This window comes from Mytilus trossulus, chromosome 7 (assembly GCF_036588685.1).
Source record: "Mytilus trossulus isolate FHL-02 chromosome 7, PNRI_Mtr1.1.1.hap1, whole genome shotgun sequence".
Lineage (NCBI taxonomy): Eukaryota > Metazoa > Mollusca > Bivalvia > Mytilida > Mytilidae > Mytilus > Mytilus trossulus.
This window is the reverse complement of record NC_086379.1, coordinates 49,333,346-49,344,130: the sequence shown is the minus strand read 5'-3', so window position 1 is coordinate 49,344,130 and position 10,785 is coordinate 49,333,346. Positions and strand designations below refer to the sequence as shown.

General features: G+C 32.7%; 1 protein-coding gene across 2 annotated transcripts; it reads left to right on the top strand.

Annotated features, from left to right (window-relative positions):
• The first annotated feature begins 5,976 nt into the window (after window positions 1-5,976).
• Window positions 5,977-10,785, top strand: LOC134725216 (uncharacterized). Of its 2 annotated transcripts, none has more exons than XM_063588861.1 (3): window positions 5,977-6,133; window positions 7,147-7,267; window positions 10,554-10,785. In XM_063588861.1, the coding sequence occupies exons 1-3, from the start codon at window positions 6,100-6,102 to the stop codon at window positions 10,768-10,770; spliced, it is 372 nt and encodes a 123-aa protein (XP_063444931.1). In that variant the 5' UTR covers window positions 5,977-6,099; the 3' UTR covers window positions 10,771-10,785. The 2 variants fall into 2 exon arrangements, with proteins under 2 accessions (XP_063444931.1, XP_063444932.1); XM_063588862.1 differs by having other exon boundaries at window positions 5,978-6,133; window positions 7,150-7,267.

Genomic DNA, 10,785 nt, shown 5'->3' with positions numbered 1-10,785 from the left:
AGATAAAATTTGACATGATAAACAAATTTACCGCTCTCAGATTTGCTCTATATGCTTTGGTTTTTGAGTTATAAGCCAAAAACTGCATTTTACTCTTATGTTCTTTTTTTAGCCATGGCGGCCATCTTGGTAGGTTTGGCAGGTCACGTCACACATTTTTGTTAACTAGATACCCAAATTATGATTGTGGCCAAGTTTGGATTAATTTGGCCTAGCAGTTTCAGAGGAGAAGATTTTTGTAAAAGATTTATAAAATTTACGAAAAATGGTTTAAAATTGGCTTTAAAGGGCAATAACTCCTAAAGGGGTCAACTGACCATTTTGGTCATGTTGACCTATTTGTAAATCTTTAAGTTACTTTGCTGACCATTACTGCTGTTTACAGTTTATCTCTATCTATAATAATATTCAAGATAATGACCAAAAACAGCAAAATTTCCTTGAAATTACCAATTCAGGGGCAGCAACCGAACAACTGGTTGTCCAATTTATCTGAAAATTTCAGGGCAGATAGATTTTGACTTGATAAACAAATTTACAGTACTAAATGTCAGATTTGCTCTATATGCTTTGGTTTTTGAGTTATAAGCCAAAAACTGCATTTTACCCCTATGTTCTATTTTTAGCCATGGTGGCCATCTTGGTTGGTTTTGTGGGTCACGCCACACATTGTTTAAACTGAATAACCCAATGATGATTGTGGCCAAGTTTGGTTTAATTTGGCTCAGTAGTTTCAGAGGAGAAGATTTGTGTTAAAGTTAACGACGACGACGACGACGGACGACGGACGACGGACGCCAAGTGATGAGATAAGCTCACTTTGCCCTTTTTGGACAGGTGAGCTAAAAAGAGAGACTGCATATACAATTTACAAGTCCTCAACCTATCTTTGAATAAAAAATACAGTATCATTTTGAAATAATAACAACAACTGTTAAAAATATATTCAATGTGTGTTTCAACTGAAATAAGATCGAAAAATGCTATTGACAATAATTCAATTTGATGTTGAAAATATATTAGATAGTATTTGTAAATCAGGATGAATTCGTTATACAGTGTTCAATTGTCCTAATACCGAATCTATCGGGTCAATAAAATTCATATCGGGTGAGGCGAACGTTAATTGATCCGATAAATTCAAGTATTAGGACAATTGAACACTGTGTAACTAAAAATGTTGAAAGCTTTGATTGAATGCACCATATTTTGAGCTTGGTGATCGATATCAGCATTACTCCTTTATCTGCTATCATGTCTTTTGGATGTACTATTATTGCACTATCATGCTACAGTTCTAGTGATCTATTAGAACAGAATTATATTTTTGGTCACATATATCATGCTGAAATTAACAAAATGAAATTTGTTTACCTGTGCATGAATATGAATTCGATATATTTCCAAAATCATGAAACAAACAGCTACTAGAGTTTGGAAAGATCATTGAGATTGTGCACGTGGTATTTTCTTTATGACAATTCCTTTTAATTGCATGTTTCTGTTCTTCCGTAGCATTGCACAATGACATGTATTCAGTGCATAATATTAAATTATGCTGTCCACCTAATACAACTTTTGTGATTGTTGTGTTTCCGTCATAGTTGTAGTTGATAACACTTGCGTTGCTCACATTTTCTTGAAAATCTGCAAACATGATATATTTCTATCTGTTTTTAGATGGCTTGATTCAGACATGTTTCATAAAATGAGACAATATTAAAAACGTGAAAAGTTCAATAACTCTTGAAAAAAATGTAGGTACAAAATAATATGAAAAGTATGTTATTTTTAAAATACCAACAATGTCAAATATGTAAGGTTTCACGTAAACATATTCAAGCATACTGAGTCTGGAGGTAGCCAAGAACAAGCGGAATATGGATTTTATTTGACAGATAATGTCCTGTGACTCTAAAAGACAAGCAAGAAAATATTAAAAATCATAAAGAAATCTCTTTCAGTCAATTTTAGTAACTGCATACAGTTTTGACAATACCAATTTCAAGATTTTGGCAGAAAGGTGTGAACATGTGAAACATTGCTTTATGTCTGGTATCTTTTGAGTGATAAGTAAAAAGAAAATTCAAAATAGAAACGGAACTATTTAATAATTCCAATTTGGGGCTATGGATTTTTTTGGAAAAAAAGTTTGTTTCCAGTTTTTGCAGAAAAAAATAATTTGTTTTTGACCCCGAGGGAAGAAAAATGTTTGTTTGACCCTCAGCTGCCACTATGTGTAATACTAAAATTGAAATAAAAAAATTGTTTTCGACTTGTTGCCAACAAAATTTGTCCAGAAAAAAATCCATGGTCTTCGTCAGAGAAGACGTTTTTCAGAAAATTTAATAAAACGGGAACGTGGCTTTTTTAATGTGATATGAATGCTGGACCGACACCATTTACTTTCTTGTTCACAGAAATTCAAAGATAAACATGTCATCATACTCTGTTCACTATTCTATCTCAGAACCGAACAGTCATAGATGCGACGTTAGGCATCTTCAAACGAAAACTAGGATATAATTAAATTAAGTCATGTAATATTGCATTTATTTACCACAATATTTCCGTTTAACAACTACATCTTAAATCTTGATAAATGTGCACTTTTACATTGTGTTACTTCTGCTTATCTTTATACTGAATGAATATTACATATTCCGTTTCTACCTCATGTTAATACGGAAGCGTATTAGCGCCACACATTTTTTTTTTTTTTTTTTCTTCCTATGTTTGCGTTATAACGCAAACCTTTGCGTTATAACGCAAACCTTTTGTTTTATCTTATTTCTTATTTAAGATTCAAAGGAAACAGTAGTTATTAATGGAGGAGGCTGGATATAATAAAATTTATCACCTTTGTAGCAATTGCAAAGTAAACTACTTGAATAATTAGATCATATCAATGACTAATAATGAGCATAATATTATAAGAAGATGTGGTATGAGTGCCAATAAGAAAACTCTCCATCTAAGTCACTCTTCGTAAAAGTAAACCATCATAGGCCGAATTACGGTCTTCAACACGGAGCATTGGCTCACACTAAACAACAAACTATAAGGTCCCCAAAAACGATATCCAAGTTACTACTAGTATATATATTACAAAGAAAATTGAGTAAATTGAGGTTATACCTAAGAAAAAAATCAACCCTGCTAATATAGCTATAACCGAATATAAATATACTTCCAAAGTAAGCTCTCGTTTGAGAACTGTGTAAAGTAGGTTACATTCAAACAAGCTACCCTTTGGCAATAAATGTATAGAATGAAGATGTTTCATTAATAAAATTATGTTCTCTCTATTCAAATTGCTACCCAAGCATCTTAAAAATACTTCATTATATTGAAATGAAAATTGAATGACTTTCTATCAAAGAATCTTGATCATATTCTGAGATTTAAAAAAAATGTTTCCTTATTGATAATTCATTTTAAAGCAGAAAGATCATTTTGTCTATTTGACTTGGAGGTTTCACAATTGTATGACATTATTTTTTATCTTTCAATTTTAATATGACTATATACTATATCTATTTTCTTGTTAAATTATATACTTTTCTGATGCACAAATCAGTCTTAATTTATGTATAATTGCACTTCAATTATTCCATTATTCCTATGCATATTTATTATAATGATTTGGCCTTGTATGTATGTTTCTTTTTTTATCTACTAGTAAATCACATCCGAAATGAATGACAGACGGACATATATACAAAACTTAATGAATAATTGAAATAAAGATGTTTGCGTTATAACTATATGTATTGTAAGATATTGTTATAGCATATAATCTAACTGACTCTTTTGCATTGCGAAATAATTTCCTACCTTTTGCTTGCGTATTTATATAAAACAAATCAACACTGTAACATAAAAAAATTATCAAAACAAATAATAACTCCATTTTAACATTCAGGAAGAGGGATCATAATCAGTCGGATGTGGTCATACACGAAGGGAAGAAAACAGTTTCTGCGTAGTAAAGAAATACACACTAAACATGTGAATTTAGGCTTTCCTTCTTTAGAAAAATCAAATAAGTAGGTCAGCTCTCATCTATAATTTTTTTTTATACCTTGATTATGTTGCTGGTATTTTGCTGATTTCCCACAGGCACTTGTCACAAAAAAATAATTCCTATATACCTTAATATAACATAGTGAGCTTTTCTCATCACTTGGCGTCCGTCGTTCGTCGTCCGTCGCCGTCGTCGTCGTCGTCGTCGTCGTCGTCGTTAACTTTTACAAAAATCTTCTCCTCTGAAACTACTGGGCCAAATTAATCCAAACTTGGCCACAATCATCATTGGGGTATCTAGTTTAAAAAATGTGTGGCGTGACCCGCCAAACCAACCAAGATGGCCGCCATGGCTAAAAATTCAGATGGTCACCTTTGAATTTTTTTATAACTTTTTAAATCAACTTAGATTTCATATAACTGTAGAGCTATGTCATTTATAATATATTAATCTTACAGAATGTTAAGATGTTTGATAGTTTGGTGTTTAGCTGTAAAACTAAGGGATTAATTAATAGTCAAACAATGGCATTATGCTGCATCAAAGTAAAAAACATGTCTGTCCATATTTGCTTAAAAAGACCATAATTTCTTTTTTGAAAAGCAGAATAGATAAAGGGACATTGGTATTTGAACTATAAACATGCTCTAGTTGTTATTAGGACAATAATTAGTAATTCATCAAATGATAAATTGAATATGTTTATTAGTCCAAGAGTTATTGTCCCTTGATTTAAATTATTTCCTTTATTCTAAATCAATATTGTATTTAAGGCTGCACATATAAAATCATATCTGTACATGTATATTCTTACTGGTTAAAAAAAAAACAATAAAATGTATGATTCTGATACACGCAATATATATGGAACTAACTAGCAGATTTAAAATTTGTATTAACACCTAAGTCAATTATTTGATTTCAAGACATAAAAAATTTAAAAATTTAAAATAGAATTAGAACCTAAATCATTTTTTATTGTCTTATAGTATTAGAGGGAAAAGGACTTTATTATAGATTTTTTCAGATGGGCAAGTTCTTTTTTTCAGAATTTAAAAAGGATGGGCATTAACTTTTTTGATGAAACAATATTAAAAATGCACCGGCCAATCCATCTGATAATTATTGAACAGTCCATTATTTGCCTTCTTTAAGGAGTAGATTAGTTAAAATTTCCAGACAAATTCCAAGACTAATATATTTGATCTGTGTTAATCTGATAAAAATGAAGTTAAAGTCTGTTTGATTTATTCATGGATTAGGTAGGACATATACTTATTTAGTAGATTGTTCATATAGGACAGAAACTTTTTTGGTATATCCAGAGGCAAGGACAGAAACTTTTATAAAGGGAGAAATATGAATTGCACCGGTCCCCCCCCCCCCCAAATAAATATTGCCCGGTCCCTTAGAAGTCAATGTAAAAAAAAACTTTTGCGTTACCAAATTAAACATACATTGAAGAGGGGCGAAAGATACCATAGGAACAGTAAAACTGAAAATAAACTGACATAACTAAAACAGAAAAAGACATATTATAGACAAATTAAAGTACACAAGACACACCATAGAAAACTAAAGACTAAGCAGCACGAACACAATCAAAAATTGGGGGTGGTATCAGGTTCTCTGTAATTCGTGTTAGCAGATCCTGTTACACGTGTGCCACCCGTCGTGTTACTCAAGTTATTACAAACCCGGTGTATAGTTCAGTAGGTCACATTTGTGAAAAGGGAACGGGATGGGTTACGACATACGGAACATATACGATAGCATAGATCTGTAATACGAATACTTCATAACGGACAACCAACTCGTGTTGGCATCCGTAAAAGATATCACACATGCATGACACCCCACCGACTCGATATCCTCTATGTCTCCATGTTTAAATACGTCATTTTTTAACAGGAAAGTAAACAAATTGATGATACATAATATCTACATAATTATACGCTTTATTTTTCAAAAACCCAAATCGGAAGTGTTATTATCGTACAAGTACACTTATAACAAGTATCTGTTTTAATTAATTAACTTTGAAGGACACTAAACCATCAAGTTGGACGAAAATGTTACTATTCTTTGTTATATTACAGTCTTTTGGTTAGTACATTGTATGTTTTATTTATTTTACTGAATGCGTAGTATCTTACACTTTTAAATCTTTTGATATGAAAATTTATATATTTACTTGAATATTATAATACTCTCTTAACTATATATAGAGTTTTCTATCTTCTACGCATTTTATGGAGTTCACATAAACACGAAAACATATGTAGACTTTTGTTTGTAGAAGCTATGATCACATTTGTACCATACTTTATATTAAGGTGCAGGTCTTTTTTCCTAGTTCAATTTAGTGATCATTTATAAGTACATGTACATTTTGTAGCTGGACTGTGTGGTTTATTTTAGTGTGTGTCTTAGTTGTTCAACATATTTTCTAGATAGACAAAACTTGGATACTTAGGTCTTAAATGCACGGAAACCTGTTCCAAATCCGATTTTCTTCACCATGAGTTGTTCGTTGTTGTATTGGTTTATTTTAGGAAACAGATGAGATTATTTGTTGTAGTTAGTTGTAAGGTGCAGTTATATTGACCTGTTGAAAGGAATATTGAAAGCACTTCGTAACAAATCGGTTATCCTTTTCAGACAATGCTTTAACTGACACTAGTAATACAACACATGTGACTTGATATTGTTCTGTTTAATAATTTCAATCCTAAAAAACAAGTTATAGGCTTTTTATAATGTAGGTCCAGGATATATATTTTGATTCCATGAAAATTATTGATTATAGTTTTACTGCCGAATGAAAAGAGGCTAAAACTTTTGGAACTATGTTGTGCTAGAAAATCATATAAATCGTGAAAAACATAATAATATAACGGTTTTGTGTTGATCAATGATAAACGTCGTCCATGAATATTACATATCTCCCCAAAACAGGCGTGGTTTGAGAAACAGCTGTATTTACAGAGTCCACGTACGGCCTTTAACAATGAGCAGAACCCAAACTGCTTAGGTCTATCTGAAAACACCAAGGCAAAAGGTAAAAACATAACATAATAAACTTTAACAATTAAAATAACTATACTTTTATGTTTTAGTAGGTGTTTTGGATGCCTATAGCGACTGTACATACTACTATAGTTACAGCTATGATCAGGTCGGGAGTTCCTGTACTTATTATAGCAATAGTTATTACGTCTATAGCCGTGTGTACTCAATGTAAGTATATTATAATTTATTTATGACACTATTTATACATAAGTTATTTGTAAAACTGACCATGAATGCCTTTGATTACAAAAAAAATAGTTTACTCATTCACTCATTATTATTAAATTCACTATTACAACCATTAGATTAAATTCTATATTCAATTCCGAAAGTATATTTTAGTTTTTGTGTTCACTTGCTGTTTGTTTCAATGCATAATTTATCAATTTAAAATATCATTTGTTTTCGACTTTAAAAAGCAATGTGATGTTGTTTATGATGTTTGTTTTCAGAATGGTATATCATTTCACATTTTTGAAACTAAACTTTTACCACAAAAAAATGTAAAGTCTGAAATTTTTTATTTTTTTTATTTCTGTCTTCCCGTTTGTCACATGTTTTCCGCATTCTAACTTTGCAACCTTTTTGAGGTTTTGGGGTGAAACATAATTTTATTTTCCACTACAAGGAGACTTGTCATTTATAAGGAGGTACACAGTACAATAACATCATAGTTTACCCCTCCCCTGTCTTTTCCGGGTTTTTTTGTGCATACTTGATTGTACACATATCATGTCAGCTCTCCAAAATGAAATTTTATTTATGAAAGTACAAGAAGGTGATGTATCTACAAAGAAAGAAAACATTCATAATTTGGATGTTATTGTCAAATACATATTTCAGTTTACATGCATGATGCCATCCACCCTGCGCAAATAGAAACACATCGTTTCCCTTCTAATACTTCAAAATTCATTAGAATTCAGTTTAGAGATTTTTCTAAACATTTACCCTAACTAGAAGGATAGTAGCGTACACACAATGAATCTCTCATTGAAAGAAGCATAGACATGGTACTGCATGTACCTTTACTTTTTTGTAGTTCACAAATAAAATGTTATACATGTATGTACAAAATGTATCTGAAGTGTCAATAAAATTCTAGAGTTGAAATTGTCCGTTCATGAATCGAACACATATAGGTATGCGCGTAATGCCCGCGTCACACTGTCCCGATTTTTATATACGATGGACACCCGAATGCGAAATTTGTAAGTTCGCACGAAGTTGGTCCCGACCTCGTTAAAATACCAAAAAGTGACCGAAGCAAGTACGATGAATAACGAAGTCTATACGATGGTGCCAAAATTATATACGATAGCAAAAGATGAACATACGAATGTTAACCGAAGACGGGTATTTAAGCTTCATATCTCAGCCGAAGCCTATACGATGGATCACAAAGGCTTCACGATGGATTACGAAGGCTAACGATGATGGCGCGATGGCCATACGATGTCTAAAAGACGTCGTGTACAGATTACGATGCATTTAAATTATATGCCGAAGGCATCAAGCGTTTTAAACAGGATAAACAAAGGTAAAATACATGTACTATGTACATATTAATACAAGTATACAAACGACCTAAAAATGCGTTCTTCCTGTTTTGAACTTTTTTATGATACGAACAGAATTTCGACAACATATAGTTTTTGTACAAGTCTGCCATGCATGGCGGACAAGTGATCTTTTTGTCTAATTCTTATAAAACTTAGTTTATTATCCCCTCGCCTACAACATGTAAGTTGCGTGTAGATAAAATTGTTATGGACACTCTAGAACCAAAATGCTCAAAATTTTGTATGGTGTTACTCGTTATGAATATCTTAAACGCTATTGATTTTAAAGTTCAAAGCTCAAGGTCACAGTGGCAGTTGTAATACAAGGCAATGTCACCCTTGTGGACACTCTAAAACCAATATGCTTCAAAAGATTTTAACCACATTTGATATATTGTTCTTCCTTGTATAAATGATCTGACATTTTAACGTTCAAGGCCAAATGTCAAGGTCTTGCAGACGGACTTGTTTTTTCTCCTTGATATAGCATAATACACAGGAAATTGGTTGCTCATTTTTTTACCTGCTCGTTCTTAAGACAATATTAAAGGTATTTCCAGTTACTGAATGTTTTTGCTGATTTCTAAAAAAAAAAAAATATGTATCAAATATGCATATTTAATTTACCATTTTCTGCATGTGTCATATACAAATATAGTGTCCATATTTGTCCCCAATATGTTACATAAGAGGGGATGCCACGCTCTACATTGCCCTGTTTGAACTGAAAAATGCGTGTACTAGTCTGAATAATCACCCATTATTATGCCAATGTTTACTGATCTATCTTAAAGGTAAGGTATTTGGTTCTTTGATCCCTTTTATTTAAAAAGAACTCGTTCCAGGAAGATCATAAAATATACTAGTAGACAAAAGGAAGGATGTGGGGAAAGCAACAAACGCGGCAAAATATGACATATAGAAAAAAATAATGGTTATGGAGTAAACATTCGTGTGACAACGACTCAGACGATACATAAAAAATCAGAATAATGAAGATAAAGTTGGTTTCCCTATACGTGTACCTGCAGTGTTGGTGTACGAGGCGCCTTCATGATTTTCATTATGTTACTTGATATGAAAAATTGACAAAAAATAATATTTTACTTGTAAAAGTAAATCCTGAGCCTGTAATAGCTGTTCTTTTTGTTCCATTTGAATTAATAGAAACAACGCTGTCGTCGTTCTTGTTCTCATAGAATCATATTATATGAGCTCCATGTTTTGTGAACGTCTTTCTTAACTGTCGTATTAGACTGACCAGTGCATATCGCGCATGGCTATTTAAATGTATTTTAGCGCGAAAATAACTTACATTTAGCTGGATTTATTGCCGTCGTAGTTCCATCTTGTCGCCTTCGTACTTTTATTTGATGGCAACACGACGGGATTACGAGGTCTTCACGAAGTCGTGTTGCCATCGTAAGACCTTCGGGTAGCTTCGTGATTCATTCGTGTAGACATCGTAATGTCAAAACTGCCCGATGGAAACGATGGAAACTTGAATGCAATACGATGTTCAAAGATGCATTCCCGGTGACATTACGATGGTGAGGATGGTGATACGAACTCAATACGATCCCTCAACATCGGACGCACCTTCGGGGATTTTTTAACATGTTAAAAAATTAAGAACCCTTTCCGAAGTTAGCCCCGAAGGCTAGAAAAAGCGGCCGATGGTTCTACGATGGTTAAAGATGGCATTACGAATAGCCCGATCTGGATACGATCAGTCCCGATTTTGAAAATTTCCATAATCGTATTGTCATCGGCGTTAAAATCGGGACAGTGTGACGCGGGCATAATGATTAATTATACTCCGAAACACCTAAAATTACTAAATTATCGACAATTCATGATAGTTAAATGGTGAATTTATATATCTTTTTCAGATCAGCTCCAATAATTGTGGTAATAGCCCTTGGGGCCCTTGTTGGACTAGGCATTTTCATTACAATACTGGTGTGTGTATGCTGCAGACGTGGTCGTCGATCAACAGGCGTGGTTGTAAGCGGAAATACCGCCCAGCCAACGACAGGTTATATCTATCCAACCAATCCAAACAGTAAGTTATTTCATAAATATAGGAAGATGTGGTACATTGAATGAGTGCTAATTATACTT

What these genes read in the sequence shown, in the direction of transcription:
- LOC134725216 (XM_063588861.1), top strand. Translation starts at nt 6,100, where the DNA reads ATGTTACTATTCTTTGTTATATTACAGTCTTTTG. An exon ending in TGTTATATTACAGTCTTTTG is followed by an intron (nt 6,134 to 7,146) that starts GTTAGTACATTG and finishes TTTATGTTTTAG; the next exon opens with TAGGTGTTTTGGATGCCTAT. An exon ending in TATAGCCGTGTGTACTCAAT is followed by an intron (nt 7,268 to 10,553) that starts GTAAGTATATTA and finishes TATCTTTTTCAG; the next exon opens with ATCAGCTCCAATAATTGTGG.